This window comes from Scophthalmus maximus, chromosome 5 (genome assembly GCF_022379125.1).
Source record: "Scophthalmus maximus strain ysfricsl-2021 chromosome 5, ASM2237912v1, whole genome shotgun sequence".
Classification (NCBI taxonomy): domain Eukaryota; kingdom Metazoa; phylum Chordata; class Actinopteri; order Pleuronectiformes; family Scophthalmidae; genus Scophthalmus; species Scophthalmus maximus.
Window position 1 is genome coordinate 23,119,968 of NC_061519.1, and position 26,551 is coordinate 23,146,518.

A 26,551-nucleotide genomic window follows, 5' to 3' on the forward strand; every position below is an offset into this window, starting at 1 on the left:
CAGTCGCTGAGATTTCTCCCAGTTATCTTCTTGAGATTCAAGAATTCGTCTTCCAATTACAACTCCTCAGTTTCATTATATGCATTTGTCTGAGGCTGCTGCCGTACAGTCACAGTGAGCATGATGATGTCATGCTCGCTCTTTACGGCCCAGAAGGGAAAAAAGAAAAATCCAGTGGTCTTTTTTTCCCACACTGGCCTGTTCTCCAGGAGTCAGTTTGAATCACATTACTTCAGGCTTTAATAAAATGATTGCAGGCTTCGCTTTAGTGGGAAAATCTAGCATCTTGCATAAAAAAAATAAAAAAAGAGTTCTGTGTTTCACCCATCAGGCTGAAATGAATCGAGTTCAGGGGCCAAACGACCGGAGCAGATTTCGTGTCCTGCTGCACGTTGACGTAATGTACCGAAAACCTAATGAATAATAAATTAAATAAATTAAATTAAATCAAGCAGAATCGAGAACAGATTACAAACGTTCACCTCAGTTCATCTGGTCAGTGAAAAAAAAACAAGTGAAACAACAATTTTACACCGAAACAGAGAAGGAACTTGTTTTTGAATTCAGAAAACTTACCTCGATCCATAGCTCATCCCAAGACCTATTTTTTTTTTTTTGCTTGAGTTTAAAAAAAGATTAAGAATGCAGATGTTGAGAGACATTTACTCTTATTGTGACTCTTCGCAACTTTTAACTGAAAGTCTAATAAGAAAAATATTAAGAGTTTTGAATAATTGTGCTTGTCGCACAATCCCTTAACGTTCCTTTTCAAATCAACCATGAGTATTTGAGGTGTATTGAAGAGAGACTCAGGAAAAGACGGCTATCAAAACCACATTTTTTTCATTTTTATTTCTTCAATGCTTAATACCATGGAACAGGATTTTAAGAATGGAGACCTCATTTCAGTCAATATTTGCCTTAGAAGGAATATATGCTTTGTATTATAATAATAATCAAAATAATAATAATAATAATATAAAGTCTGCATCGGTGCTGTCAGGAAAGGGAGAGGACAGACATGGATTTCGGAGGAGGCACCTATAAATCCCCAGCTGGACCTGAACATTCCGCGACGAGAAGTAGAAATTACAAACTGAACAGATTGACTTCAGAGGCGATCCAGCGATAGGTGGCACACGGTCGTCGTGGTGGAAGATCTCTCCTTTTCTTTTTTGTTTAAAAGGATTTAAAACAACATTTACAAGACACCTAACATTCCATTCAATTCCTATTAAAAACAACAGAGAGAGAGAGAGAGAGAGAGAAGAAAATAATAAATCTAATCTTTTGACTGCCTCTGGCCCGTGGTTCGCTCTGGGTTCATCTTCCATGTCGACTGATAGTATAACATCTTTCATTGTCCCGCCACTCTACCTGTACAATCCAGCTATCGAAAAGAAAAAGAAAAAAGAAAAATCAGAAAACCAAAAAAGGAAGCAATCACTTTTTTTTTTGCCGCCTCTCTTTTCTCAGCTCTCTGCGTGTAACTAACCGTGTGAGATTGTAAAAAGGCGACGCCTTCAAAATGATGTTGTACAGATGTGTTCACTGTCGGCCACACTACCAATGATATGGCAAAGTCAACAGAAAGACTTCTGGGGGTTTTCCAGGCCTGTTTTGATTTTTTTTTTTTCCCCGGAGCCGGGGGCGAGGTGATACGGGCTGGCTGGCATGCGTCCCCCCCCCCAACACCAGTCTACAAGATGAACTTCCCTAAGAAGAATCCAATGAAGATGGCTGCTATGACGACGAGGAGGGAGGGCAGGGAGGTGGCGGAGGCTTCTCGGCCGAGGAGGCCGGTCGAGTTCGTTGTCATGTGGTCGGAGCGGGCGACCTTCCTCATTCTCAGACCGTCGTCCTGCAAGAGACAGAGACAATATGAGGAAAGGATTTCACAGATCACAGAGAGACGGTTCTGAAGTGCAGAACGTGCTCGCGGTTCATCGATGAGGATCTACTGAGATCAGATTGCTCAGAGTGCCTCCTCCACTGTTTTCCATTTATTCATTTCCCATTAATTTCATTATGATCCGGGGGAAAAGATGTAAATCCAGATGCATTAGTGATTCATCAGAAATACCATCAAGCTTTTCTCTTCCTTGGCAGGAAGTCAGACATGCACTGATGCCGGACATTTTCCTCCACTTTTTCGGAGGGGCTGGGTGTGGAACACAAACGACCGCAAATTTTGCTATGGGCATTTTCTGGAACTTTTCCTGCCAGCCCCCCCCAAGAAAAATTTCAAGAGTCAGGGGTGTCGGTTAGCTCACTTGGTGGCACCAGCGCCCCATGTTCGGAGGCTCGAGTCCTCCTGCAGCGGCCGTGGGTTCGACCCTTTGCTGCGTGTCGTCCCCACTCTCCCCCCTTTCACACTGAACACTATCCTGTCATTACATGCTTAAAAATGCCCCAAAAACATATCTTTAATAAAAAATGTCAGAGTCAGCCAGCGAGTGGGCCCTCTACCCAACCCTTGAATGTTCCAGAATTGCTGCTGCTGTTGTGAAAACATATGACTTGGACAATCTCCTGCTGCGATCTTCATATGTGAACGACAAAGTGAAATCTTTACAGGAAACATGGACAGGGATATAAATTCTAAACTCAAAAGATTTCTGTCCACAGTTATTCATTCTGCGATGCAATGTGGCCTCTTGCTTCTCACAACTGGTTTTTGGTTTGATCCGGGATGAAATGCATTAGAGTGAAAAGGAAGACAACATTTAATCACATTATTAAATATTATTTTCTGACCTTTAGTTGCCGGTTCTCCTCCACCAGCTTGCTCATCTCAGATTGCAGCCTCTTGCACTTCTCCTGCACTTTCTTCATCTCCGTGTCGTCCAGCCCGGCGGCGGCAGCGGCAGCAGCAGCAGCAGCAGCAGCAGGCACCGAGGCGGCCGTCGGGTCGGCCTTCGCCGAGTTCATCACCGGGGCCGCTTTGGTCGCCTCCACGTCATTCTGCCAGACACGGGACAGAGGGGGCGAGAGAGAGGGAGGCACTGAAGTGAAATCCAGCATGCCCCGAGCTAAGTAGGGAGGTTAGCCTCCAGACCGGAGCCCGTGCCAAAGGAAAGGCAGCGTTTGTCCCGAGGCCCGGAGTCTCACAGTGGAAGATCAAATTGAGACCCGGGAGGAAATGCGTCGCTGCAGAAGTCGTGCTTGATGTGGCTTTTGTTTTGCGGGGCAGACGACGTGACGTCACAGGGGAAACTCGGGGGCTTTGCGATGAAAGTACAACGACTGTATTGTACATGAAGGCTGACGATCAACACAAAGACAGGCTCCAAAACCCAAGGAACTCATTTCTAAACTGTATACAGCGATTAAGTCGCATGTGGTTTTTTAGACTAAATAAAATTAAGCGGTGAGAGCTACAGCAGACGTGTTGGATCAGAAGTAAACAAGACTGTTATGGTGGCAACATTCAGCACTAACACTAAACACTAACACCAATGTTCCTCTGCTGCTCTTAACTGAGCTGTTTTCAGACATGAACTCCGGAATCGAATTGTGCCAATCAGATGTGAAAATGTCCAGAACATTCAGACGAGGGGCGGCACCTGGTTAGAACGCCCCCGCGCTCGCTGGCCCGGAATCTTAAGCAGATTTTCCTACTGTATTCTCACATGGGCTAACTCGGGACATTTGCCGGGAATTTTACTAAGGGGGCTGGGAGGAGAAGTCTGGGGAAATTTGCGTTCCCACAAACAGCCCCCTCTGGAAGAGGTTCAGACAAATTCGTGGACTTCAGTCTGAAAGCAGATTATATTACCGACAGTGTGTTTTGCTATGTTTTCATCCAACCCCTGATTATTCTGTACTCGTGCCAAACCAATGCTTTGATACTTTACTTTGAGGGATATTGACATGTTTTACTTTGAGTCCTGTTCAGTCATTAAACAACAGAGAACTCAACTCAAAAATGGCAAAAGTAGAGTTACAATAATTTGTCAATCGGTCAAACTACTTTGATAACTGATTGTGTAAGTCAACCGGTCCAGGCAGACGTTTGCCTCGTGTCTAGTTCCTGTTGAAGGTTTCTTCAGGTTAAAACGTTTTTCCCCTCCACTGTAGCAAAGTGCTGACTCGTGGTGAGAACTGTTGGCGTTTCTCTCTATAATATTGTTAGATTTTGACCATAATCTGTTAAAGTGGTTTGAGATAATCCATGTTAAGATTTGGTGCTAGATGAATAAAATTGAACAGAATTGAACATTGATATTTTCATACTCAACGGGTAGAGGAAGTGGTCCACCGTGTTCTGCTTTATCGTTCAGTTTCCCGTCATTAAACTATAAGGTCACATACCTTACATGTTACACATCACATGCATTCAACACAGCAGAAAACACACTGTGCTGACTCAGCTGCCAGAGCCACTCTGTAGCAGCTTAGCTTGAGCTGAATCTGGCCGGTCCTGGTGGCATTTCCACCTGAACTGTGGAGGTTCTGCTGAGGAGTTTTCTATCCGATTACACCGAGGGCCCGTTAATACAGACTCCCTGTGCTCACGGTTAACTAGAACCTAACCTCATCCAATTTAATAGTCCCGCAATAAAGACCCTCTTTGTAAGAACGTAATGAATAGAATAAGGTATTTATTGAGCTCCTGTAGAGGGTCACTTTGAGGTCAAGTTGGTAAAACAAACATGTTCTTTTCTCTTGGGGAACAGTGGCCAGAGAACCTCAAACAAGATAAAGTCTAACGAGTCTTAGACAAGTTCAACATATGCAAGAGGGGTGGGCGATATAGCCTCAAAATTATCTCACGATATGTCAAGAAAATTTGCGATAAGGATACTTATGACGATGCAGGAAAAAAATTCTGAACAACATCATATTGGTGATTATGTCTAGATGTTCTCAGACATCTTTGGGCTTTTGTCGTTGTTGAGCGCAAGGAAACGTAAATGTGCGTCATAAACGTCATTGCGTTGCTATATCATTGATATCACTTTATTTTTAATCACGTTAAAATGTATACTGGTACTATTATTATAATATATATATAAATACAGTCCATTTACCATTGCACCGCAACAAGTTTCATAATGGTTTTCCTCCACACCAGCCTGGCAAACTAAAATATTACAGTACGACCCACAGTTGACAATTTATTCTAAAGGTGAGTAAGCGAGAGTAATACACATCCAGAAGAAAAACTTCTTAAGGTATGGTTAATGTATCAGTTCACGAGACAGGAATTGGTTGGCAGCTTTTCACTGGTCCTGCACTTTGTTCTAACTTCACATGATAGTAGTGGATTCTTTCCAATCTTTTGGCTTCCATGGGGAGGGTTTTCTACTCTGGCAATTCTTAAACGTTTTTCGTATTCGACACGAGTCCGTCGGCAAAACGAAACTTCAGGTTACGATTGAGGTTATGTGAAAATAAGCTGTTTTTAATGTGCAGCAGCACCTCTTACCACTTTATCATTTTCAGAAGGCAGCTCGAAGACACATCTCAGCTTGGAATCCATGAGATCATCAGGTTTTGCATCTTTCCACTGTCGGAGATGAGAAATGGGAATGTTATTCATCAACTCAAACTGCTAGCAGCTGGAATCCATCCACAAACACATGATTCATATTCAATGCAGCCATGAATCTATAGGAATTTCATGAACATAGAACATGCGCAGCTTTGTTCAGAAAACACTTATAACCTCAGACATAATTTCCTTCACAAACTGTCCAAAGTAAACATTTTTTTAGGTCACTGGTTTTAGGTTTTGTAGCTTTTTAAATACAGATAAAGAAATTTCCAAGAAGTCAGCTCCTTAACCCCCGAGACATTTGTCTCGTGATTTTATACACAATGAAAAAGGTGTTTTCAACTCAAAGACACAGATTTACTGTATGTCCTCAGTCATTAGTGAGAGATGTAACACAGAAGGCTCAGGAATGAACCTCGCTGCATCCAGTTCAACCATCAGACCTTTTTTCCTCGACACTTCCTGGATTTCTCCTCTCGTTCTAGACAAGCCAGTTCATGAACAAGCTGCAGGGTATGTGCACGTTTTATTGACTGACTGGGCCTCCGGTGCCCTCTGCTGGACGACTGGAGGACTCATGTCAATTTGTTGAATATTATACTTCAACAGGTTTCTCTAAGGGCTTCTTAAGTAACACAGCAGAATGTCAATAAACCTCAAACAGACCCTGATCAATTTCCAATATCTGCTGTGAATTGATATAAACTCATGGATTTCTTTCTATGAGACATCATCATTTATAAATGGGGCTATTTTTTATTCAACAAAATAAGACTAGAAAAGTAATATGTTTGTTTCAAATATCGAAAATAGAAAAATAAAACTCTTTTTTTTTAAATTTCTGTTACCTGAATCACTCTAAGGAGTGTTAATATTTACAGTAAAGTGTATTGAACAGGTTATTTTGCAGAAGGAATGACAGCTTATGGTTCTGAAAATGTATATACATGTGTGTGTGTGTGTGTATATATATATAAACTATGTAGTTGTTGGGGGCAGGGTGAGCAACCACAACAGATGACGTACAATAAAAAAAGACTGTGCCCCCCCCCCCCCCACACACACACACACACTTTAAATCTATTTTTTTTCAGTTAAAGTCAAGTTTTAAAAAAATGTTTTACTTACCAATGCATCCATGTCAGAAACAGCTGATGGCGCAAAAATCGTCTGCACCATGAATTTGTGTTTACTTTTCTCGTTGGGGTCATAGTCAAAGGGCTGCAGCATGACTGGGGATGAAAGAGGAAAAGATTTGTTCAAATGTGTGAGCCAAGGCCTCACTACGGTAGAAGAAACCGACTGAAACATTCAGAATATTGAACCACATAAATCTAGACTCACTGATGACACAGTGAGGGACCGATTAATCGGTGTGACGATTAATCAGGACGATATCTATCATTTTGAAAGGATCAACGTCGGCCAATGCCAATGCCTACAATTGGAACGAGCGTTTGACTTAAAGTATCCGTTTTTACGGCTTTCTCCCAATTAGGCCAATAACCAAAAATACAAGCAAGTTTAGGTAAAATTTAAGTTTGTGTGATTATTGGTGGAAAATTCTAAATAAGTAGAGTGCAGATGCACTTATTTTAAAAGGTTTTTTTCTGTGTTCATGTGAATAATATTCAAGTCTTTATTCATGTATACCAATTTTGTCAATTTTTTTTTATTACTACTCATTTTATTACATGCAAAACAATGACTTAATATCACATTATATAATCTGCCATTCTCTGCCCTGCTCTCTAAATATCAATACCTTGCATAGTTTCACGCTGTTGCTATGGGAAACAGTCACCATTTTTTTTGTAGCTATTTCGACAGACGATTCGTGCGAGGCAAACGTCCTAAATAACAAATCCATTATGAACCAAAAACCAAGTTACAGGAGCCAGATTGAGGCTTATTTGACCTTGAAAACCTAATTTGCCAGCAGCTACATTTACAAAATGTCCACAACTAATCAGAGTAACGCAATTAAGATGTTTAGCTTTGGCGCTTAAAGGGCTGGTTCGTAAATATACCTGTCTGAGACTATGGTCCGTCCATCTACACACTTGATTACATCAACACTTTAATCTATGATGTAGGTTCTACATTATTTTAAACTAACTTGACTTGGGGCAAAGTTAAGTCAAAGGACAACGATTACCTGGTCACCAATTCACCAGCCTGACGAGCTTTAACTGCATTACGGCTCAATCACTGCTTTGCATACACAGTTCATTAGGCAAATAACGCTCGAAAATAGTTTGGTTCGGTATGGACAGATGTTTCCTGTCAAGTCTATTTTGAGAGATAAAGACATCAACTTTACATCATCTTCCTTTTTTGGAATTGAGCCTCGTCTTGACCGTCTCTTTAAAAAGGAGGCGATGTGCAGCGTAAGTTTCCAGAAAGGTTGAAGTTGCTGAATTTGGGAGCATATTTTCGACATGTGTACTCAGGTTACTGGTGCTAAAATGACTGTAGCTCACCTAGCCAGCATACAACTTTGTCTTGAAGTTCAACAAATTGGCGGCAAATCTGTCTCTCTGTGGCCCAGTTGGGTTGTGATCGCTCGGGAGGCATAACCACGCGGCTGTTGTTGAATCATTGGCTATTTTTCAGCGTCACCTACATTTTATTTGCATTCAGGGAAAAGTGACATATTGCGAGTCCGGTCCGTCACGCAGTGCAGCAGCCCAGGTTCACGCGAGTGCTCGCGAGGCGGTCACTTAAGTGACGCGTTATTCTCTAAATTCAGTTTTAGTTTCCAACTCGATTCAATTATCAAATTAAGATCAGAGCTTCAATTTAGCGAAATGTCTGTTGAATTCCAAGCAAACTGCAACAACTTCCCCCACGTCACTCTTGATTCAACAACATATTTGTGTGGGCTAAGGCAAAGACTGTCCACTGACCTTACAGTAAAAAAAAGAGGAAATTATTAAGTTCAAATTTTTTTCTTAACTTACCCGAGATGAAGACAGTTGCTCCGGGATCAATGACGCCGCTGTTCGGTCGTACACAGTACCTGCGCGGCGCTGTCGTCTTCACTTTGAAACACACTCTTCTGTCAGAGGGATTCTTCAGTTTGAGGTTGGTGGTGACTACATCTGTGAAAGGACCTGATGGACAGAATGACAGAATTAAGTGCGTTATTTCTTCATTCCTACACTCCAAGAAACCAATAAATAACTACAATCACGCCTTGTGGCCGTATGCCTCCACCAAACAGTCAGAAAATATCTCCTCTTGTGTTGATAAGTTCTGGTGTCGAATAACAGTGTTATCGCAGAATATCTTTTTGTCGTTTGACCTTTTAGATATAAAAATGTCATCATTTAATCATTTCACCCCATTAGATTTTTATGTTAAATGTTTAGCAACCTTTAAAGTGACATTAAACTTTGACCACCAATACTTAAGTTCATCTTTGACTTCCAGTAAGTTCTTATGAGTGAGTTAATGCGATATCGCATTCACGAAAAAAATGCTGTGCAAGGACAGACGGATGGACGGACAACCGGAAAACTTTGTGCCTCCGGCCATGACTCTTGCAAGCGCGGACGCATAAAATTATAAAAGCAACAAACTAAAATTCCCAGAAGTGATTTTTCTATTAAACCCTTAAAGCATTTCTCTTTTAATGTGACATGTTTTTGTTTTGACTAATCAATGAAAAAATTACATTTTTCTGACAGCAAATCCTGCACGGATTCTAGCACCAGAACCGGGCTGAAGGTTTCATGCCGCTGCATACAATTGCAAAGTAACTACATTTTGTGTAAAGTACAGCTATGGAAGAAAATGCAATTTTTCGTGTGACACCCTTCGTTCTGCGAAGTTGTGATGCCACAGTACAAAAAGAACTAAAATGATTAGTAGAAAACACTGTCAAGGCTGAAACTCAATTTTGGTCGACGTAATTGAGAGTACTAATGCAATAGTGTGATGATCCTTGGCTTGAAGCTGGAGTCCAGTCAATGTTTTACTGTAAATGTTCAAAAAAGAGAATAGATGAGTGGGCCGTACAACACTAATATATTAGCTTTACCTTCCCTAATGCTCTACATGTGATTTAATTGTGACTTGCAATATGTCGAAATTATTTTGTTTATAAAAAATCATGCTTGAGCCAACGACGATCTTTGTTGGAGTATTACTGACTATTCAGCTACTGTCAACAAATTGGACATAGCTTAAGGAGATACGTGACCTCCTTCAAAGTGTCAAGTTTTGTGATATTAAAAAATATATCTTTCTTAATCCGTCCACCCTGATGGAAGGGTATTACTTCCCATAAACCCAAGACTAAGCATGAGACATTCACGGAGATTGGGATCGCCACAAACCTCCCTCGCTCCGTGCAAATGCCTTCCTTCAGCCACGGGCCAAACAACCTGAATCGATTAGGTTTTTCTCCAGACGGCTAATTTCATAAAGATGTCTCATGTTCATATTGGAAATTACGGCTTGCCGTGCCCGTGTCAATCGGGAGTTCAATAGTTAGCTCTCCATCTTGTGACAGAGCTGGCTTCATATTAGGTCCTTAACCATGGTCAGCACCATCCAGCTTTGATGAGCCATGTCATGTGGAGAACAACTGGAAGCCAAATCAAAGATTCCCCAAACTCAATCATCACAATTGGCATGGAGAAGAAAGAAAAAAAAACATCCCATGATATGCTGTTGGCTGATATCACAGCATGGGAGCTCCGGTGACGGCTACAGATTTTTTCCTGCCAATTGTCCATCAAGTATATCTGTCAAAGTCTCGAATTCTACTATGAAAATTGGGTTTGACGAAACTTGTCTCAAATGTCCAGTGGCATTTGCAAATAAGGGTGTTACGAAATCAGATTTCCACAAAACGGTTACTAGGGCCAAAACAATTCACAAGTACAATATAATCACTATATCTTTGGGAGGGTTTGAAAATTATAATAATCAAATTAATAAAACTATCAAGTTGGTTTAATGTATTTATAGCAAATTAATTATGCTCAAAATCCAGATAGACGATCTTGGTGATCAAACGTGGTCAGGGCGATTATAGATAGTGCAGTTTTCCCATTAATGTATTAAATTACTATTGTTATTCATGCAAACACACGCACCACTGTGACTGCATCGATTGAGAGTAGGTGCTCTGTTGAGGAAATCAGACAGATGGAACATACCAGTTACTTAGTCTGCTTCATTTCCATTTTTTCGTGGTTATAAATGAAAGTTTTGATCCAACTTCAAGCAAATGGACAGTCAACAAGAGAGAAAGACGAGTTTTTCTCTGCTAAAAGTGATGAAATAATATTAATATTTAAAACCTACCATGCTGGAGAGTTACTGCTTCACGTCATTAAGAAATATAAATGATTTTAAGAGGCACTCGGTTGATTCACACAATACTATAATACACGTATGATTAAAACAATATCAATAATTCCTTGTTTCAATTATATTTTTGGTAAGTCTCTGAATCGACAGAGCTCTAGTTTTCTATTTGCTGAACAGTGCACGTTTTTGAATCATGAAAACAGTTGGTGTAATAATTTTGGACTAAAATATTAATTTATACTTGCTTCATCTTAGACAGCCCCTATGTGCATTTGAAAACTTTGGGAAAACCGAATAATTTGTAATAAAATGTACGGTACTTAAAAAGAAATGCTTCCATGCTGAATAATTATCAGGTGTGTCTAGTGCCCCAACCTGTAGGACTACTACAAAAAATGTTTTAACTCTTTCACACAATAAATAAAAAAAAATTTAAAATGTCCCATTTCATTTCTATGCTATCTTTTTACAGCTCACTTGGAGCTCTGGGGTGTACAAAGCCTACATTCAGCCGTCCGCCACAACCAGTGCTCTGGAGAGATAAGAAGTAATGCATGACCAGATTGGAGTGGCTCCACCCAGCTAACATGTAGAATTATGGCAGTGACTGAGGCGTTGTTTTCAACATAGTTGCGTCACAAAGGCATTCCAATAAACCTGAAAAACCTCGCCGGTGGTGCTGTGTTTGAAACGTCTGATAATGCCACCAACTTTCATCTTCTTCGAACATGCTTGTTTTTTTTCTCAGACAATGAAGCTATATTTTTTTTATTACCGTCTTGTCTCTAATAAACTCGCAATATTATAAGCTTGTGGAAGGGTAATTTTTATCAGGAACATCATTACATAACTGATTTATCTACAGCCAGACCAGTGGGCTGATTTTATCTACAAATATAAAACTTAGTTGAACCTTTTGACCGGGTCAACGATGCGGCAGGATTTCTCCTGGTGCTGCCGATGGCCATTCTGACTATGACAGACAGGACTGTTTTGTGTGTGTGTGCGTGCGTGCGTGCGTGCGTGCGTGCGGCTGGACAATCAAGCAACGGCACTAAACGATGGCAAGCCAATTCAGTCTAGGTTATAGACGGGAAGCACTGCCAAGTAAACACAAATGTCACCAACTGGCAACGATGCTGATGCATAGTAAATGAAAGACTCTGTGCAGTAATGTCCGTCCAGTAATGATCTTTCACATATTTTCTACAAGTGAGGCAGTAAAAATACGTAAATGTGATTGGGTGTATATCAAAAGTACATGGCAGGCATTATAATTACAGCCTGTCCAAAGTCAGAGCTGGTAAAGTATGCCTCTTGACTTTGGACACGCCTGAAGCCTTTCTGTGTTCCTGTACCTGCTCATACAGTAGGATAAACAGGAAACTGCTCTTTAAATGACAAATACAAATGAGGAAACATCTTCTCTCACAAAGACTCAACAAAGAGAGTCACAGAATCAAGACAACTGAGAAATGACCCATACAAAAATATACCCCCCCCCCACACACACACACACACACACTGTGAGCTTGGGTTTGGGCGAATGGCATCATCAGCGTCGATGGGGTGGGGGAACTTCGGAGCTGATTTGCTTAATTTATTTATTATGTGATGAAGAACAGCACTGGTGTTTGATGTTTTCTACTGTAAGAAAAAGTTAACCTGATCATCCCAACCCTTCGGTGAGCATTGCAAAAACCAAGACCCAAACCGATAAAACACTGGAAAGCATCTTTGCACACATGTGCCTACACCCACATAGCCTGCATCTATCCATCTCTGAGTTGCCACCTTTGCTCAGGCCCAATAGCACCTTCTCTCTCTCTCTCTCTCTCTCTCTCATCTTGTTCCATGTATGCTGAGTTGAGGGTCCCCCAGGCCAGTCGTGTTCTAAAAATATCCGCAAAGGAAAGGAGGGCTGCCCCTTCAGTTTGCTGGAGGAATCCCAGCAGGCGCTCTAAAACAGACCAGCTCTCAGATACACGCAGACCAATTTAGCTCCATCTCTGTGACAGTAAAGGGGCTCTGGTCATCTTCCCTCTCCTCGTATTGCTTCTCAGAGACCAAAGGAGGAACCATTTCCTTTTCCCTCTTGTGTTCCCTGTTCAAACGGCCTGATCCCATCCATTTCAATTTAGCAGTTTTGGTTTCGATTTTATCAATCTCACATTTAATTTCATGCTGGATCAAACCAGGGGTGAACAATAAGTCTGTGCCAAGGGGCAAAACCCAAATTCTTTGCATAATACACTGTACTCAAGACTGCATACATGAGGTTAAACTGGGCACTATTGTACTAGAGCTTGCTAGGATAACTTGCTAGTTATGTTTCTGTTAAGCAGAGACCCATGGGTCATGCTGACAGGCATCAAGGTTGGTACAATCCCATTAAAATATGGTACTTAGTTTTAAACCGCTTTGAATTACAAGGACGCTTTCACACCTACCTGGTTTGGTCCGAACCAAAACCGCAGGTGTGAAAGGTTCAGACTGAACCATGGATGGGTTCGTTAGTAAAGTGAAAACACTATTTGGGATGGTTCAGACTTTCGGACCAATTACAGGAAGTTGAGGCAGCGGGTTAACAGAGGAATAAAAGAACCTAAAAGAAAAGGCTACAAGCCGTATTGTCAACACAGAGGTCAGACACACGCCCATCTACAAACCAATCAAAGTCAAGTGTAGGGAAAAGCAGCGGATGCAGGTGATAATGACAGGACGTCGGTACGTCGTGTAAAGTTATTTAGTGCGCTTGCAAAATTGCAATGTGAAACCAAAACTAACCGGATGAACAAAAAACATTGCTTCGGTTCGGATCTTGGTCATTGGTCATTGGGATTTCTTTCCTCATGCCTAACATTATAAATGTTTTGTTAATAACATTGCAATAGAATTAATGAAATAGTTGACTATTTTCATTTACTGCTTATCAGTATCAGCATTACATTAGTCATTACTTTGCAATTAAGCCTCGCATCCAAATCCAGAACGCAACCGGCTAAAAATGTAACCTGAAGAGGGAAATGAAGCCTGCGTGACGGACCGGTAATCACAATAAGTCAATTTCTTAATCAGGTAAAAAAAAAGGGGGGGGGGGGGGGGGGGGGGGGCAAAGGACAAACATTCGTATATATTTGGTTGGATTATCTCTTGATTGTAATTTAAAACCTCCTTGTATCGATAAAACATACCGACCGGGCCGACCGCTACACAGACATCCACTGTTAGCCATCCGACAACTGACGGGAGACGTGGACTGATAATAAGGCCGGTAACCTGTTGCACAAACTTCAAACTCGAGTGGATTATCAAGTCAGTACAACTTACTGCTACATTTAACTTGACCCAACTCAAAAAAAGGTTTATTCATTTACATTCTTCTTCCAATTCGTACATGCAAAAACTGTCTGCATATTGCTTGTGCGACTCTGTTCACCAGCGCAAGTCCTGCACGCAATAACACAGTCACAGTCCTAACAGAGGAAGAACAAAACACATTTTGATCAAGTTTTTACAAAGTAAGGATACTGTTTTACGGGTTTTTAAGCCTTAGCATTAAATGCCGTCTTGCTCCTGCTGATCTTCAACTGTTAAAGATGTGACAACACATTTTCACACGAGACACCTCATCAGCGAAACCATCTGAATGACTGCGCCCCAGAGCTGGGATTTGACCTGGTGACCTTCCCGACAACTCGGGTCAAGTCCGAGCCACAACTTTTCACCCACTCGTATACCTCGTCTTGGCCGAACAATCAGTGTCCTCGTGGAATCGGCAAGACAATGGGGCCCAGGGATTCTTGGTGCTAAACATTCTGTGACAGTGACAGTGACAACAGTGTCCCGGTGGCAGCACTGCCTGCAGGAGAGACGTGGATTAGCAACCAGGGCCTTTACAGTCAACGCAGAGAAGAATTCGAGAAGTCAAAATGAATAGTGGTGATGATAAATAGATCAGCCGCTGGGGCAGTCCACCAGTAGATCCACTCACCACACTGACGCACATTAGCATAAACTACCACCCGGTCATTTGACAACAGTCGCTTAACTACCAACACGAGCAACAGATGGAATCACATGAACAGACCCCCCCCCCCCCCCCCCAAAAAAAACAAAACACTTTGACTGACTACGCCTGTGAATGTTCTGGCGTGGTGGGGCCTGTCGAATTCCAAAAAAAAAACACCAAACAAAACAAGAGGAAGCGTTTAAGCTAAGACTGTTAGCTCTCAGACGTTAACTTTCGCGTTAGCATGCTAGCCGAGCTAACGTTAGCCAATGGTTACCTGACACATCGCTGGCACGTTATCGCCGCCAGGCAAAAGCAATCGATGGGGATCGAACGAGCGACTTCCTTTGGTTTTGATACTAATGTGGAGACAGTGAAACGATCGGGTCGTTCGAGACACGTCTACGCGGTTCATTTGGTATAAACCGCCAATAAGGAGTTCGGGGGATCGGAACCAACGTCGACGCCGATGTTGCTGGAAAAGAGTTGACGTTAGCGATACGATGGACGGTAGTTAGCCCGAGTTTGGCACCGCACCTGTCGGCTCGTTTGAGCAGCTCGACGCGGGCAAAGTGCCTCAAAGAGGAGTGTCGGGTCGGACGCTTTATTTGTCGCTAAGGGGGGGGGGAGTGAATGTCCTCCCGTTCAACGTCCGGGTTACGAGCGGTGAGCACAGAAGCTAACAGCCCCCAACAGCAGCAGCAACACCAGCGCGTCATTCTGCCGTAAGTGGCCACTTCAATTCCGCCTGTGCAACAACAGGCGGTCGCGTCGCCTCCCTCCGCCACTCGTCCGGGTGTTGTCACGGGGCGGCGAGGCCGTCGAGGGGGCACGCCGCGCCGGCTCATCCACGTCACCACGGCGCGGGGATCCGGCCGGGCCCTCCGGGTCTCCGTCTCCCCCTGGCTGGCTAACTTAAAATGGCGGTGAATGCTAGCTAGCTAGCCCGCTTAGCAGCGACGTTCGCTGGGGGGAACGCGGACTCGAGACCTACCTTTAAACTTGAGGTCGCACGGAGGGTCGAGGACGAGGATCTGGTCCAACTTTGACATTTTTGAAGCCGGTGGGGGGTTCACTTGATGTCGGTGTCGCGGACGGAGCTGACAAGACCTGGATCCCCTGCCACCACCGAGTCAAATGCTGACTGAGCTTCGCGAGCGAGCGAGCCTACAAGTACTTGAACGCGCGCGTGCACGGCGCCTGCGCGCGCCCCCGTGGCTCGGCCGCTGATATGATTATGGAGGAACAGTAAACTAGTTACACTGCGCAGGAAAAAAAACACCTTATGAAATGACACGAATCCCGATTTGACCCTGGTTCAATTCATTTTAACTGTCGTTTGGATCAACAGAACATAGACCCTGTGTTCACAGACTTTTATTCCAGCACGAATATGGGATATGGGGAACATAGTCTTGGAGTTGTGTTTTTATCAAAATTGCTTCCATGTTCTGTCTTTGTTTTAAGGAAGTAACACTGAGGCTGCACCTGACAATAATCTGCATTAATATCAATACATCTGACAATAATAATTTTCCTTAATAATCAAATGAGTTTGAGTGGGATATATTCATTATACTGATTGTAATGAGATTGGTGATTATAGGGTGATGGGTTGTGTATATATATATATATATATACCGAAGCGAGACTGTATAGTATGAGAGATCCATGGTCTCTCAATAAATGAACTACAAAATTTCCGTGTCATGCATGTCAGGCATAGAATATCTGAGATTTTATACAGCATTCATTTACTTGGAATTACTCTCAGCGCCATAAACCGGATTTACCACTTTAGTTTATTTGAATAGGTTTCCTTTTCTGTTCTTCCCTCCCACACTGTGTTTATGTTACCAGTGTTGAGCAGGTCAACTATAAAGATCAGTTTCATATTTTTCTAGATTCCAGTCAGTAACAATCAAACTGCCATGAGACGAAATGCCTCGAGAAAAAAACTGACAGTAATGAAGCAAAATGAAAATTGGTTTGATAAAACTTCAAAGACAAACAAATAAGAGGCCAGTTGACGAGACTCCTGATGTTTCATACAGTGTGTTTTTCTCACTTTGAACTATTTACAGTATGATCCACTGTACTTTCTTTGTTAAATCGATCTGTGACAAAAAAAATTCAGAGGTCGCCTTTTCTGTAAGCTGCTAAAGGGGTAATCTACAACAATGAATAGACACTGGGGAATGCCTCCATTCTGCATGTAATTTGTGCTATTTCCAGATTTTCCAAAGGTCAGGTTAACGACACGTACACAAATAGAACAAAACAAATTTGCTAAGTGTTTCTTATTTTGGGTTTTAAAGCTAAAAGGTCGTGGGAGAGTAATGTGACTTTTTTTTAACCTTTTACATAAGGGGTTAAAAGGAGTTTAGGGTGAGTGATAAAGAGCGAGGCAAACTTCTCGCATAATGACGTTTGCGGTGACTGGAGCAAAGGCATCTTATATACCTTTCTGTAATTTGTCACGTGGACTTCCCGTTTTTTCTGAGGCGTCACGGTGGGCGAGTGGAAATGCATATCCCTGTTTCTCATGATGTCAGAAAGTTTACCAAATCCTGACCTTTTGTTAAATGAGAACCCTCGTCTCTCGGCTCATCTTTCTGGTCTGTATCAACAAACGTTAAAATATTAAGAGAGGCCTTATTTGAACCCTGAAAAGGTCTCAAAACAGATTTCATCTTTCGAGGTAACAGAAACAAAACAGAAATATAGAATAATTACTACTTTATTACATTGATTAATATACAAAAGTTAATCTGGTCTACAGAGGATACAGGGAAGCATGACTAAGGTAAAAAGGATACGGATTGCTGCAGGTGACTGGTAGTTTCAGAGTGGACTTGTTATATGTACAGTTAAGTCTGTACAGATTTAGACGAGTAATTCATGCATGATTTTAGCAGTATGCACTTAGCCATGTCATATAGAAGTTTAGAAAAACTAAAAAAGGCACTTGTGCGGCAACACGTAAGGTACTCATTGGAAATGGCAACATGTAACTTCTAATTAACATTTCTTGACTCAATATGTCAAGTTTATCTCAATCAAAAGTTGTACTTTTTGTTAAACTGACAAAGAACAAATGAAAACAGTTTTTTTAAGGTATAGAAATGAGGAACTAGAATACTAATAACATACAAATCCATGTTGTACGTCCATTACAATCTTTCATCAAATACTACAGTTATGGTGTACTGTGAGTTTCAACATTAACAAAATAGCTCTTAAAATCTAATACTGTGGTCAATGTATGCAAAAGTGCGGTTATAAATTCCTCAAGTGGTCAAATCCAGAGAGCACTCTTGCCAAAGAAACAGCAGCAAAACACAACACGTAATCTCATTTTAGAGAATTAAGGACTATCTTCTTCATTAACATTAATCCACTCTTTTTTGCAGGACTTTGATTAGTAAAAACAACAAAACCTTCTTCTTTTTTAAACTTAAACAGCTGCACAACACTTATTTAAAAAACCTAACGGTATAAATTGAACCCCTCTTTTTCCAGGTAAAAATAATCTTTTTATGTTTGGCAGTTGTAAACAGTCATTTCCCTGTAGTGAAATCTCAGACGATACATTTCAGCATGTAGAAAACGGTCTTTTAACAAATCGCTCTGTAAACAATTCTAGCATTGGTCACAGTGTTTGAACAGGGAGGAATCATACTGCAAATACAATTAAGGCCTCTGAGCTGTTTGTTCTCTGCAGCAATGCAGTCGAACACAGCAAACGTGCGTATACACGTGACTGAGTGGAATGTAAAGCCGCCGCATTGGAGCTCTACAACAGAATACTTGTCTGAGGTTCGATCTTAACAACGTCTAAATCAAATATTCTAGAAAGACACGTGCAAACAAAAAAAGCTCCACGAGAAGGAAAAGTGTAATCTTGATTAAAACAAAATGTATAAAAAAAACCTTTCATTTGATGTGTGTTGTTGAAGAGTCACAGTAAAATGAAAATCTACAGAGCGGCCAGCTCTTGTGTTTAATTTTAAAGTTATTAAATGGGATAAAAATGCGCGTTTGTGTTAAACCACACAGACGGAAATCATAATGTAATTCAGGCCAATGACCACCTGAGGGGGACAAACTGAATATTTTCCTGCTTCCTTGCCTCAGCTGACCCGAAACTGCCACAACTAAAATAAAATAAAACGTCCATCATTGACCCATATAATACTGCTGGCAGGTTTCTGTTGCAGGTGAGCCACATGTGCAAGCTGACATCTGTCTGTCCACAGTCTCGTCTCTTGCCTGGAATTAAGACATTTGTGTGCGTTGTGGACACCGATGTCCCCAATGCTGAAAGGAAGTCACCTCGTCCGCCACCTAGCAGCATCTCCGGGTGGACAGGGCGGGCTGCCGGGTGAGTTTGAAGGACTCGTTGCTGTCCACCTCTGGGTTTTCCAAGGGCGGAATCTGTTTACCTAAACACACACACGCACGCACGCACGCAGAGAGTCATCAACATAGCAGCCGTGCTTCACGCTGTCGAGCAGTTCATAGTGTAAATAATAACATTGAAATTTATTCCATTCATTAAGAATTATAAGAAGTCATTTTATGAAGAAGGAGCAGAGAGGGTCTGATGGAAGATACTACTGAGCAGCAGTAACAGAAATGTGGGATCGAGCATTTTAAGAGTTTGAGCAACTACAGGCAAAAGTAAATACATCTCTGTTTCTGCATCTTCCTTAAGAGTCTGCCACTTTCCTGGAAGCCCATTACCAAACTTCTGGAGAATTATCCATACTTAGTTATTTGAAAACACTTCTTTGAAAGTATACAGGCCTTTTTTTCAGTCCCATGTTTGACAGCATTTCCTCACCAGAAGAGTTAAAACAGTAAATATTTTCTCTTATACGGTTTACTGACACACACGTGATACGGCCCCACAACACAAAGGAATGAAACCTACTGATTTTCTGAAAGAGCTCCTCAACATTGACAGCATTTCTGGCACTAGTCTCGATGAAAATAGCTGTGATCGATTCAGCGAACTCCTTCGCCTCCTTCATTGGAACTTCCCTGTGAAAGACGAGGATACAGAAATGAGTGTGGGGGTTCACAGAATGAGGGCGCAGACTTTAAGATGGAGAAGAGGAGTTCTTAAATCTAAATTTTGAAGTTCCTCAGTGATATAAAAGTTGTGTCACCTTCTGCAGGGAAAGAAATCATACAAAATAATATGTCCCAACAGGAGCCTGTGAACAAATCCACTGCTGTGCTTTTGATTTTACTCAGGGACAATATTGTTAAGAAGAAAAAAAATACACTACTTATGCCAGGTTCAGACTACACGGCTGTCAAAGTCGCCGGCTCGCTGTGCAGTTCGCTCTACACTAGGACTTGCTGTCTTGCAGCCGTGGTGAGTTCATATTACAGTCGTGTGCTTTGATTGGCTGTTGTAGTCGCCAATTCGTTCAGATATTTTTCCTGCTAGAAATCTTTTGAACTGCATCTTTGAAGATTTCACATAAAGCGATTGGCGACTGCAGGTTGCAGATCGAGCCAAGAATCGTGTCGTGTAAACTTGGCATTATGCAAAACAATCGAAGATGATCACCTCAAACAAATAATGTAATGTAAGCTGGTTGACTTATCAATGGACTTTTAGGTGTTGTGTTATACACTACAGTCAAAAGTTTTGTTGGTTGTTGTTTGTTTTTTACATTTTCTGTTTTATTGTGTTTGTGGTCTCACTGGTGCTTTTGAACGTGTGTGTGAATATTTTTTATCAACATTGTGTGAAGAACTAATTGAGTATCATATTTTTCTTAGTACAACAAATCATTTTTGCTCCTTTAGCCTCAGATGATTCGTGTCACCAGCCTTGTTGCACTCTCGTTATAGTCTCATAAACAACCACCATGACCTTGGACACGAGCTACATAACAGGTATAGCATGTCCACATGACACTGAACCTGGAGGAGTTATCTGTGTGGAAAGTCTAGAAGGAAGTGATGCAGTCATACAAAAGTCAAAACTGAGACTAAAGTGAATCTGTGGGAGCAAATAATAAAGCAACAAAGACAAAAAAAAAAAAGTTCAATCAAAATGTTTGATTTGGATTTGAAAAGGAGATAAAAACCAAAACTTGCCAGGGGATTTATTTGGATTGATGCATGATTTGAAATGCTCTGCCTGTCGTCTACTGCGAATTTAAACTACTATCTATCTCTGGTTTTCACCCTGCTGGGTTTGCCGTGTACATGTCGTTTAACTGAGGATGTTTTATGTTTGAAGGTTTGTTTTGCATTGAGAACGCATTTAACATCCGATCACTGAAGCTCCCTAAAAAACAGCTCTCTTTTGTTTTTTCTTACAGCTATGACAGAGCTAAGAGAAGAAAATCCTCCCACCTGATGTCTCCTAAATCATTCTTGTTTCCCGCTATGGCCACGACGATGTCCTCTGGGCCATGTTCCTTCAGCTCCTTCACCCACTTCTTCAGCGTCTGGAAAGAGTCCTGAACAACAAAGAGCACGTCGTCGTGGTCACATTCTGGGGAAAGGTGCGTTTTGTGCGTGTGCCCCACATTTTCTTCAAGTCAGTGACACATATTCATTGGTGTTTTTCAGACAAAGTTTCCATGAACAGACATGGAAAGAATGACATTTGTGGCTCGTGGAAGAAAAAGCATCCCGGAGTGATGGAAAAGTCATTGAATTTTTACGTCACACTTTTAATGTGAAAGCAGCCGCTACAGTTACAACCTTTTAATACAACAGGGAGAACAAAAAAAGGAGTGTTCTTTATTCATTGTCTGGGATTCTGTTAACAGCTCTGACACTTTAAACCTCTGACCATGTCACCACCGCAACAAAGTTTAAATCATTGTCATTCTGTGTTTTTCTTACCAGCTTAGTGATGTCGTAGACAATGACAGCAGCAGCCGACCCTCTGTAGTACATAGGAGCTAAAGAGTGAAACTGAAAAAAAGGGAAAAACAGTTTTTGTGATCAATTTATCACAATAAATCTTATTTCTACAGTCATGCAGCAGTGTCACTCAAGGTGCATTACGAATATTACCTGAACAACACTCCATGACCATTAAACCAATCATACGTGTGAAGCTGACTGACGAAATTAAAAATGCTGTGTTAACCCATAACACCGCGTCTGTACTGTACATACTTATGTGATGAGTGGCTGATTGAAAATGTTTCTTCTAACTGGAGGTTGCTTATAGATGCAACGTGTCACATTACAATCAGTCTTTATTATCTTCACGTTAACGAATCCTCCACAACGATTAATTTCATAAGCGATGAATCTGTCGATTATTTTCTCGATTAATCGATCAGTTTTTTGGTCCATAAAATGTCATAAAATGGTGAAAAATGTTGATCATGGTTCCCCATGGTTACCCAAAAGATGATGTTTTGTTTTGTTTACACAAAAGATATTTGGTTTACTGTCATAGTGGAGCAAAGAAACCAGAAAATATTCACATTTTAAAAACTGAAACCATAGAATTTTGACCTTTTTTTGTCCCACGGATGAAGAGCACATTGAACCCTGGTAACAGAGGTTTCAAGGTGTCTTTTTCACACACCAGCAGGAAATACTTGGCCCTTCTTTTTTTCCACACTGTAAGCAAGTCTAGCAAACCAACCTCCGTCCCACCATCATATGAATCACTATGAGGATATCACAGTCTCATGACCTTTAAACCCTGTGTGAATCATCCTGTCCATGTCATGAGGCCCCCTAACAGAGAGGCGATTGTGTCACTGTTAGCTTCCTGATGCAAAGTGTGACCGAAATACGTAACTTATTGTTGAAAACGTGACTCTGAGTCACGTGTGTGTGTGTGTGTGTAAATGCAGAGCTAAAGAGTAAGCAAAGGTGGAATTTCTGTCATGGATGCACTCACCCGTTCCTGTCCCGCTGTGTCCCAGATTAGAAACTTGTGCAGTTCGTTTCCACTTGGCACAGTCTTGGTCAGGAACGATGCTCTGTGGTGGAAAACACAGGAAACAAATCAGTACAGTCAGCAGGAGGCCAGTAACGCCGAGAACAAAGGTTGACCCCAAACACTAACCAGGCACATATATTCATGTAAATACAACAAGCGTCAAACTAGACTGATGGTGGGATTTACATTTATATGCAATTTCAGTTTTTAACATCTTTTCATGATGACTGTAAAATCTACCTCAGCTTAACGTTTCATTCTGAAGAATCTGATTTGACACAAATCTCATATTAGCAAATTACACTTTTTTTTACCTTTGAGTGTTCAACCTTGACTTTTGTCTCCTGTGCAGTATGATAATTTGTATTTCATATATGTTTACTTTTTTGCATTATACTGCTCCCTACAGGCCAGGTACAGGAGTTTTGTGTCCTTTGGGTTTTAGCGGAAAACAATAAGGCATGAACTGACTGTAAGGGTCAGTTTTAAAAAGAAAAAAAATTACATCATTGTATTAGAAACATACTTTTGTTTTGGGCTAAATGGACCAACGAAACTGAGACAAATTCTATTTGTCTGTTGTAAAAATTGAGTACCGTAATTCTTTTATCTGACAACAGCAAACAGCTTATCTTGATGTGTGACAGGTTTATCTTGTGACTATAATCAATATGTCCACTGACCAACTTGAATTAACATCAAACCTCTTTGTTTATTCATATTCAAATTGGTAAAAGAAACAAACCTAACTTCATGCGACTGATTTTTCTCCTGCTGTTGTAGTATTTCACGATGTGTACTGTGATGCTCTCTCACCCTATCGTGGGACTAATGTTGTGGTCAAAATGATCCTGAACGAACCGGCAAACAATACTGGATTTCCCCACGCCAGTGTCCTGTGCACAGAGGGTTACAACAAGTAAATCACAACACTCTGAACACACACAACACACACAACACACACACACACAACACACACACACACACACACACACACACACACACACACACACACACACACACACACACACACACACACACACACACACACACACACACACACACACACACACACACACACACACACAGAGACAGAGACAGAGACAGTGAGTGCTCACTATTGACCACTAATGATTAAACAACTGTCTGGTCACATGCCTGCACTCCATCAGATAGTTTCCTGTTAGTGCAAGAATTCTGCAACAAGCTCTGTATTTTATTTATCAGTCACTAACAAAACAAGTTAATCAACAAACAGGTTACAAGCTTTCAAACATTTGAAAACCCACACTTAACACACGTGTCCCAATATTCAAAAAAGAAAGAGGAGGGAAAAAACATGAATTAAACGAAACGTAAAACAGCACAAGAATAAGATACACAATAAAGACAATACAGAACAAACTACAAGCACTGTAATAAAGAAAACAAACAATTGAAGCGTGACATGAATGCAATAACTACCTATAATAGGATTTGTCAATTTTTTTTACTTCATCCACCAACAGCAGAATATTGTTTCCATTACAACTAATTTTCTATGATTGCATCCATAAATATTTTAGATTATACTGTTTTAAGATATCATACAAATAAAATGCACTTATTACTATTTTTATGGTGTCATCTTAGAAAAGCCCTGAATAAATGTGTCTCATCATTGCTCGCTGAAGGATTTTCTTATTTTTTAATATAAACTCAGAACTTAGTAGTACAACATCCTTATAAGTTTGATTGTACCGTATTTTATTTTTGACTAAATGTCATGTATGTTGCATGATGTTTTCTGTGACCACAGGCCAGAATGACAGCTCCTTCTTTTGCAAGCAGATAAATTAAAACATGGCTACAATCTACAACGTTTTAGACAAAGCAGGGGGGATATGACCAAACATTAATAAGTACAGTATGTGTTTATTAAAATGTGGTGGTGAGTTGGCACCGGTCTCGTTAGCACGGCGGTTTGTCCTGAGGGGCTCTGATTGGCTAACGCAGCAGGAAGTGAGCGGCTGGCTGGTAGCGGCTCGTCTGACGGTGACGTAATGGCTGATAAACTGTCATGTCAGGACCGTTAAAATAAAATGAGGATAAAACTCAACAAAAGACTGAATGTAGTCGTTCAAAGGGTAAAAATTAATAACTCAGACGCAGACGACACGATAAAAACGAGCCTAAATCGACGGCGCCACCGGTCGATTAGCTCGAGGCGTCTCGGTCAACAAGCTGAAAACCGACGTGAAGTTAGTTTGTTCCTCGTTTTCCGTTCGAACAAAAGGCGCGAGACAAAGTTTTAAAGAAGAAATAAGAGTAAGCGATGGTGTCACTCGACGACGACAACTTTAACATGTTGACATGTTGTTATCGTCAACATGTTTTTTTTGTTTTTTTGCGACGACAGAAACATCTGCATCTTACCCCCAAAAGACAAACTTTGAGCTCCCTTATTGCCATGGCGACTCCTCGTGGAGGTTTTCAGAGAGGTCCGGTCAGTGTCTTCTTCTCGTCATGCTTGAACCTCGAGTTTGTTTCATCCCTTCTTCGTCTCGGATAAAAGAAAAACTCAGATCAACCTTTCTAACAGACGTTCACTCACCGACCAGCGATCTCTCCCTCTGCACTGGTGTCAGGCTGTGGTAATGGAAAACAGAACTTCCGGTGGTGACTTTCAAAATAAAACTCGCATTGCGCTCAACACTCAAAGACCATTCAGATGTATTTATTTGTCACTTCCATAATACACGTTTCAGCAAAATCAGGGTGCAGATCAGTGTGCCGGTCACATTTTAAAACAAACATAAGAAATATTGAAGCACATTATCCATGTAACATAAAAACAATAAGTTAAAAACAACAACAAAAAGCTACAAGAAGTGAAGTTTTCTAAAGTGCTGTACCAAGTTTCAAATTTCAACAAATTTCAGGTGCTTTTACTTAACTTGTATTTCTATTTTATGATACTTAATACTTACACACTGCACTTAATCTAAAGCCCTCCAATTAAGTATGGCTTGTGTTTTATAATATACATTTTTTTTATCATTATTATTTTTCTTACTTTATTTAACATCATTCACCTTTAACTATCTTGGTAATATTTGTTTTGTTTAGTACCTTGTAATTTCATTTTTTACATAATTCACTTTTAACATCTTATGTTTTGCCGCCCACCTGTAAAGCACTTTGATTTGTTTGAAAGTTGCTGTATAAATAAAGTTTGATTGATTGATTAGATTTTTTTTTAATACTGATGCACGTGTAAGCATTTTATTATTGTTGTCTTTATACGGTCATGTTGTCTAACTTTAACCATTTCCTATATTAGTTGAAACTCAATCCTTTAAAAACATTTCACAATTTTTTAATAAATTAATTAATAATAATTGATTTAGTCTCTCTGTAAAAACTAATCATACCAATTAACTACAGAAATAAATAATGTAGGGTAAAAAAAAATTATATTCACACTGAGTATGTGTAATATATTGAGTAGTGATACGGTATAAAGCTTTAATTTTATTTTGAAACATTAGCTTATTTCCGGTGTTTACTGCCTGTGTTTGTCCCACTTGATGGATACTTTCCTAATCGGAAACCAGTTGAAGCAAAGAAGAAGAAAAGGGGTCGGGTGGTTCCACTATCTCATAAACACGGAGTCCTTCACTGTCAGTTAAATCCACAGTTCACTTCCTCAAGACGGATTCAAAACCTTTATTAAGCAACTAAGCCTGATTAGGTTGTGGGAGGGGAAAATATTCAGAGAATGTGTAATGGA

At 40.8% G+C, this 26,551-nt stretch overlaps 2 protein-coding genes across 2 annotated transcripts; both read right to left on the reverse strand.

Moving 5' to 3' along the window:
- Positions 1–833: 833 nt before the first annotated feature.
- On the reverse strand, positions 834–16,001 carry vapal (VAMP (vesicle-associated membrane protein)-associated protein A, like). The gene is made up of 6 exons (XM_035633001.2): positions 15,832–16,001; positions 8,464–8,616; positions 6,629–6,732; positions 5,432–5,512; positions 2,758–2,964; positions 834–1,861 (listed from the first exon to the last, which is right to left on the reverse strand). Exons 1-6 carry the CDS (start codon positions 15,887–15,889, stop codon positions 1,700–1,702), a joined length of 765 nt encoding a protein of 254 aa, XP_035488894.2. The 5' UTR covers positions 15,890–16,001; the 3' UTR covers positions 834–1,699.
- A 1,558-nt stretch (positions 16,002–17,559) lies between these two features.
- rab31 (RAB31, member RAS oncogene family) lies at positions 17,560–25,419 on the reverse strand. Its single transcript, XM_035633002.2, has 7 exons — positions 25,195–25,419; positions 23,596–23,675; positions 22,738–22,819; positions 21,717–21,788; positions 21,219–21,325; positions 19,774–19,883; positions 17,560–19,282 (listed from the first exon to the last, which is right to left on the reverse strand). Exons 1-7 carry the CDS (start codon positions 25,228–25,230, stop codon positions 19,185–19,187), a joined length of 585 nt encoding a protein of 194 aa, XP_035488895.2. The 5' UTR covers positions 25,231–25,419; the 3' UTR covers positions 17,560–19,184.
- Between the last annotated feature and the right edge of the window lie 1,132 nt (positions 25,420–26,551).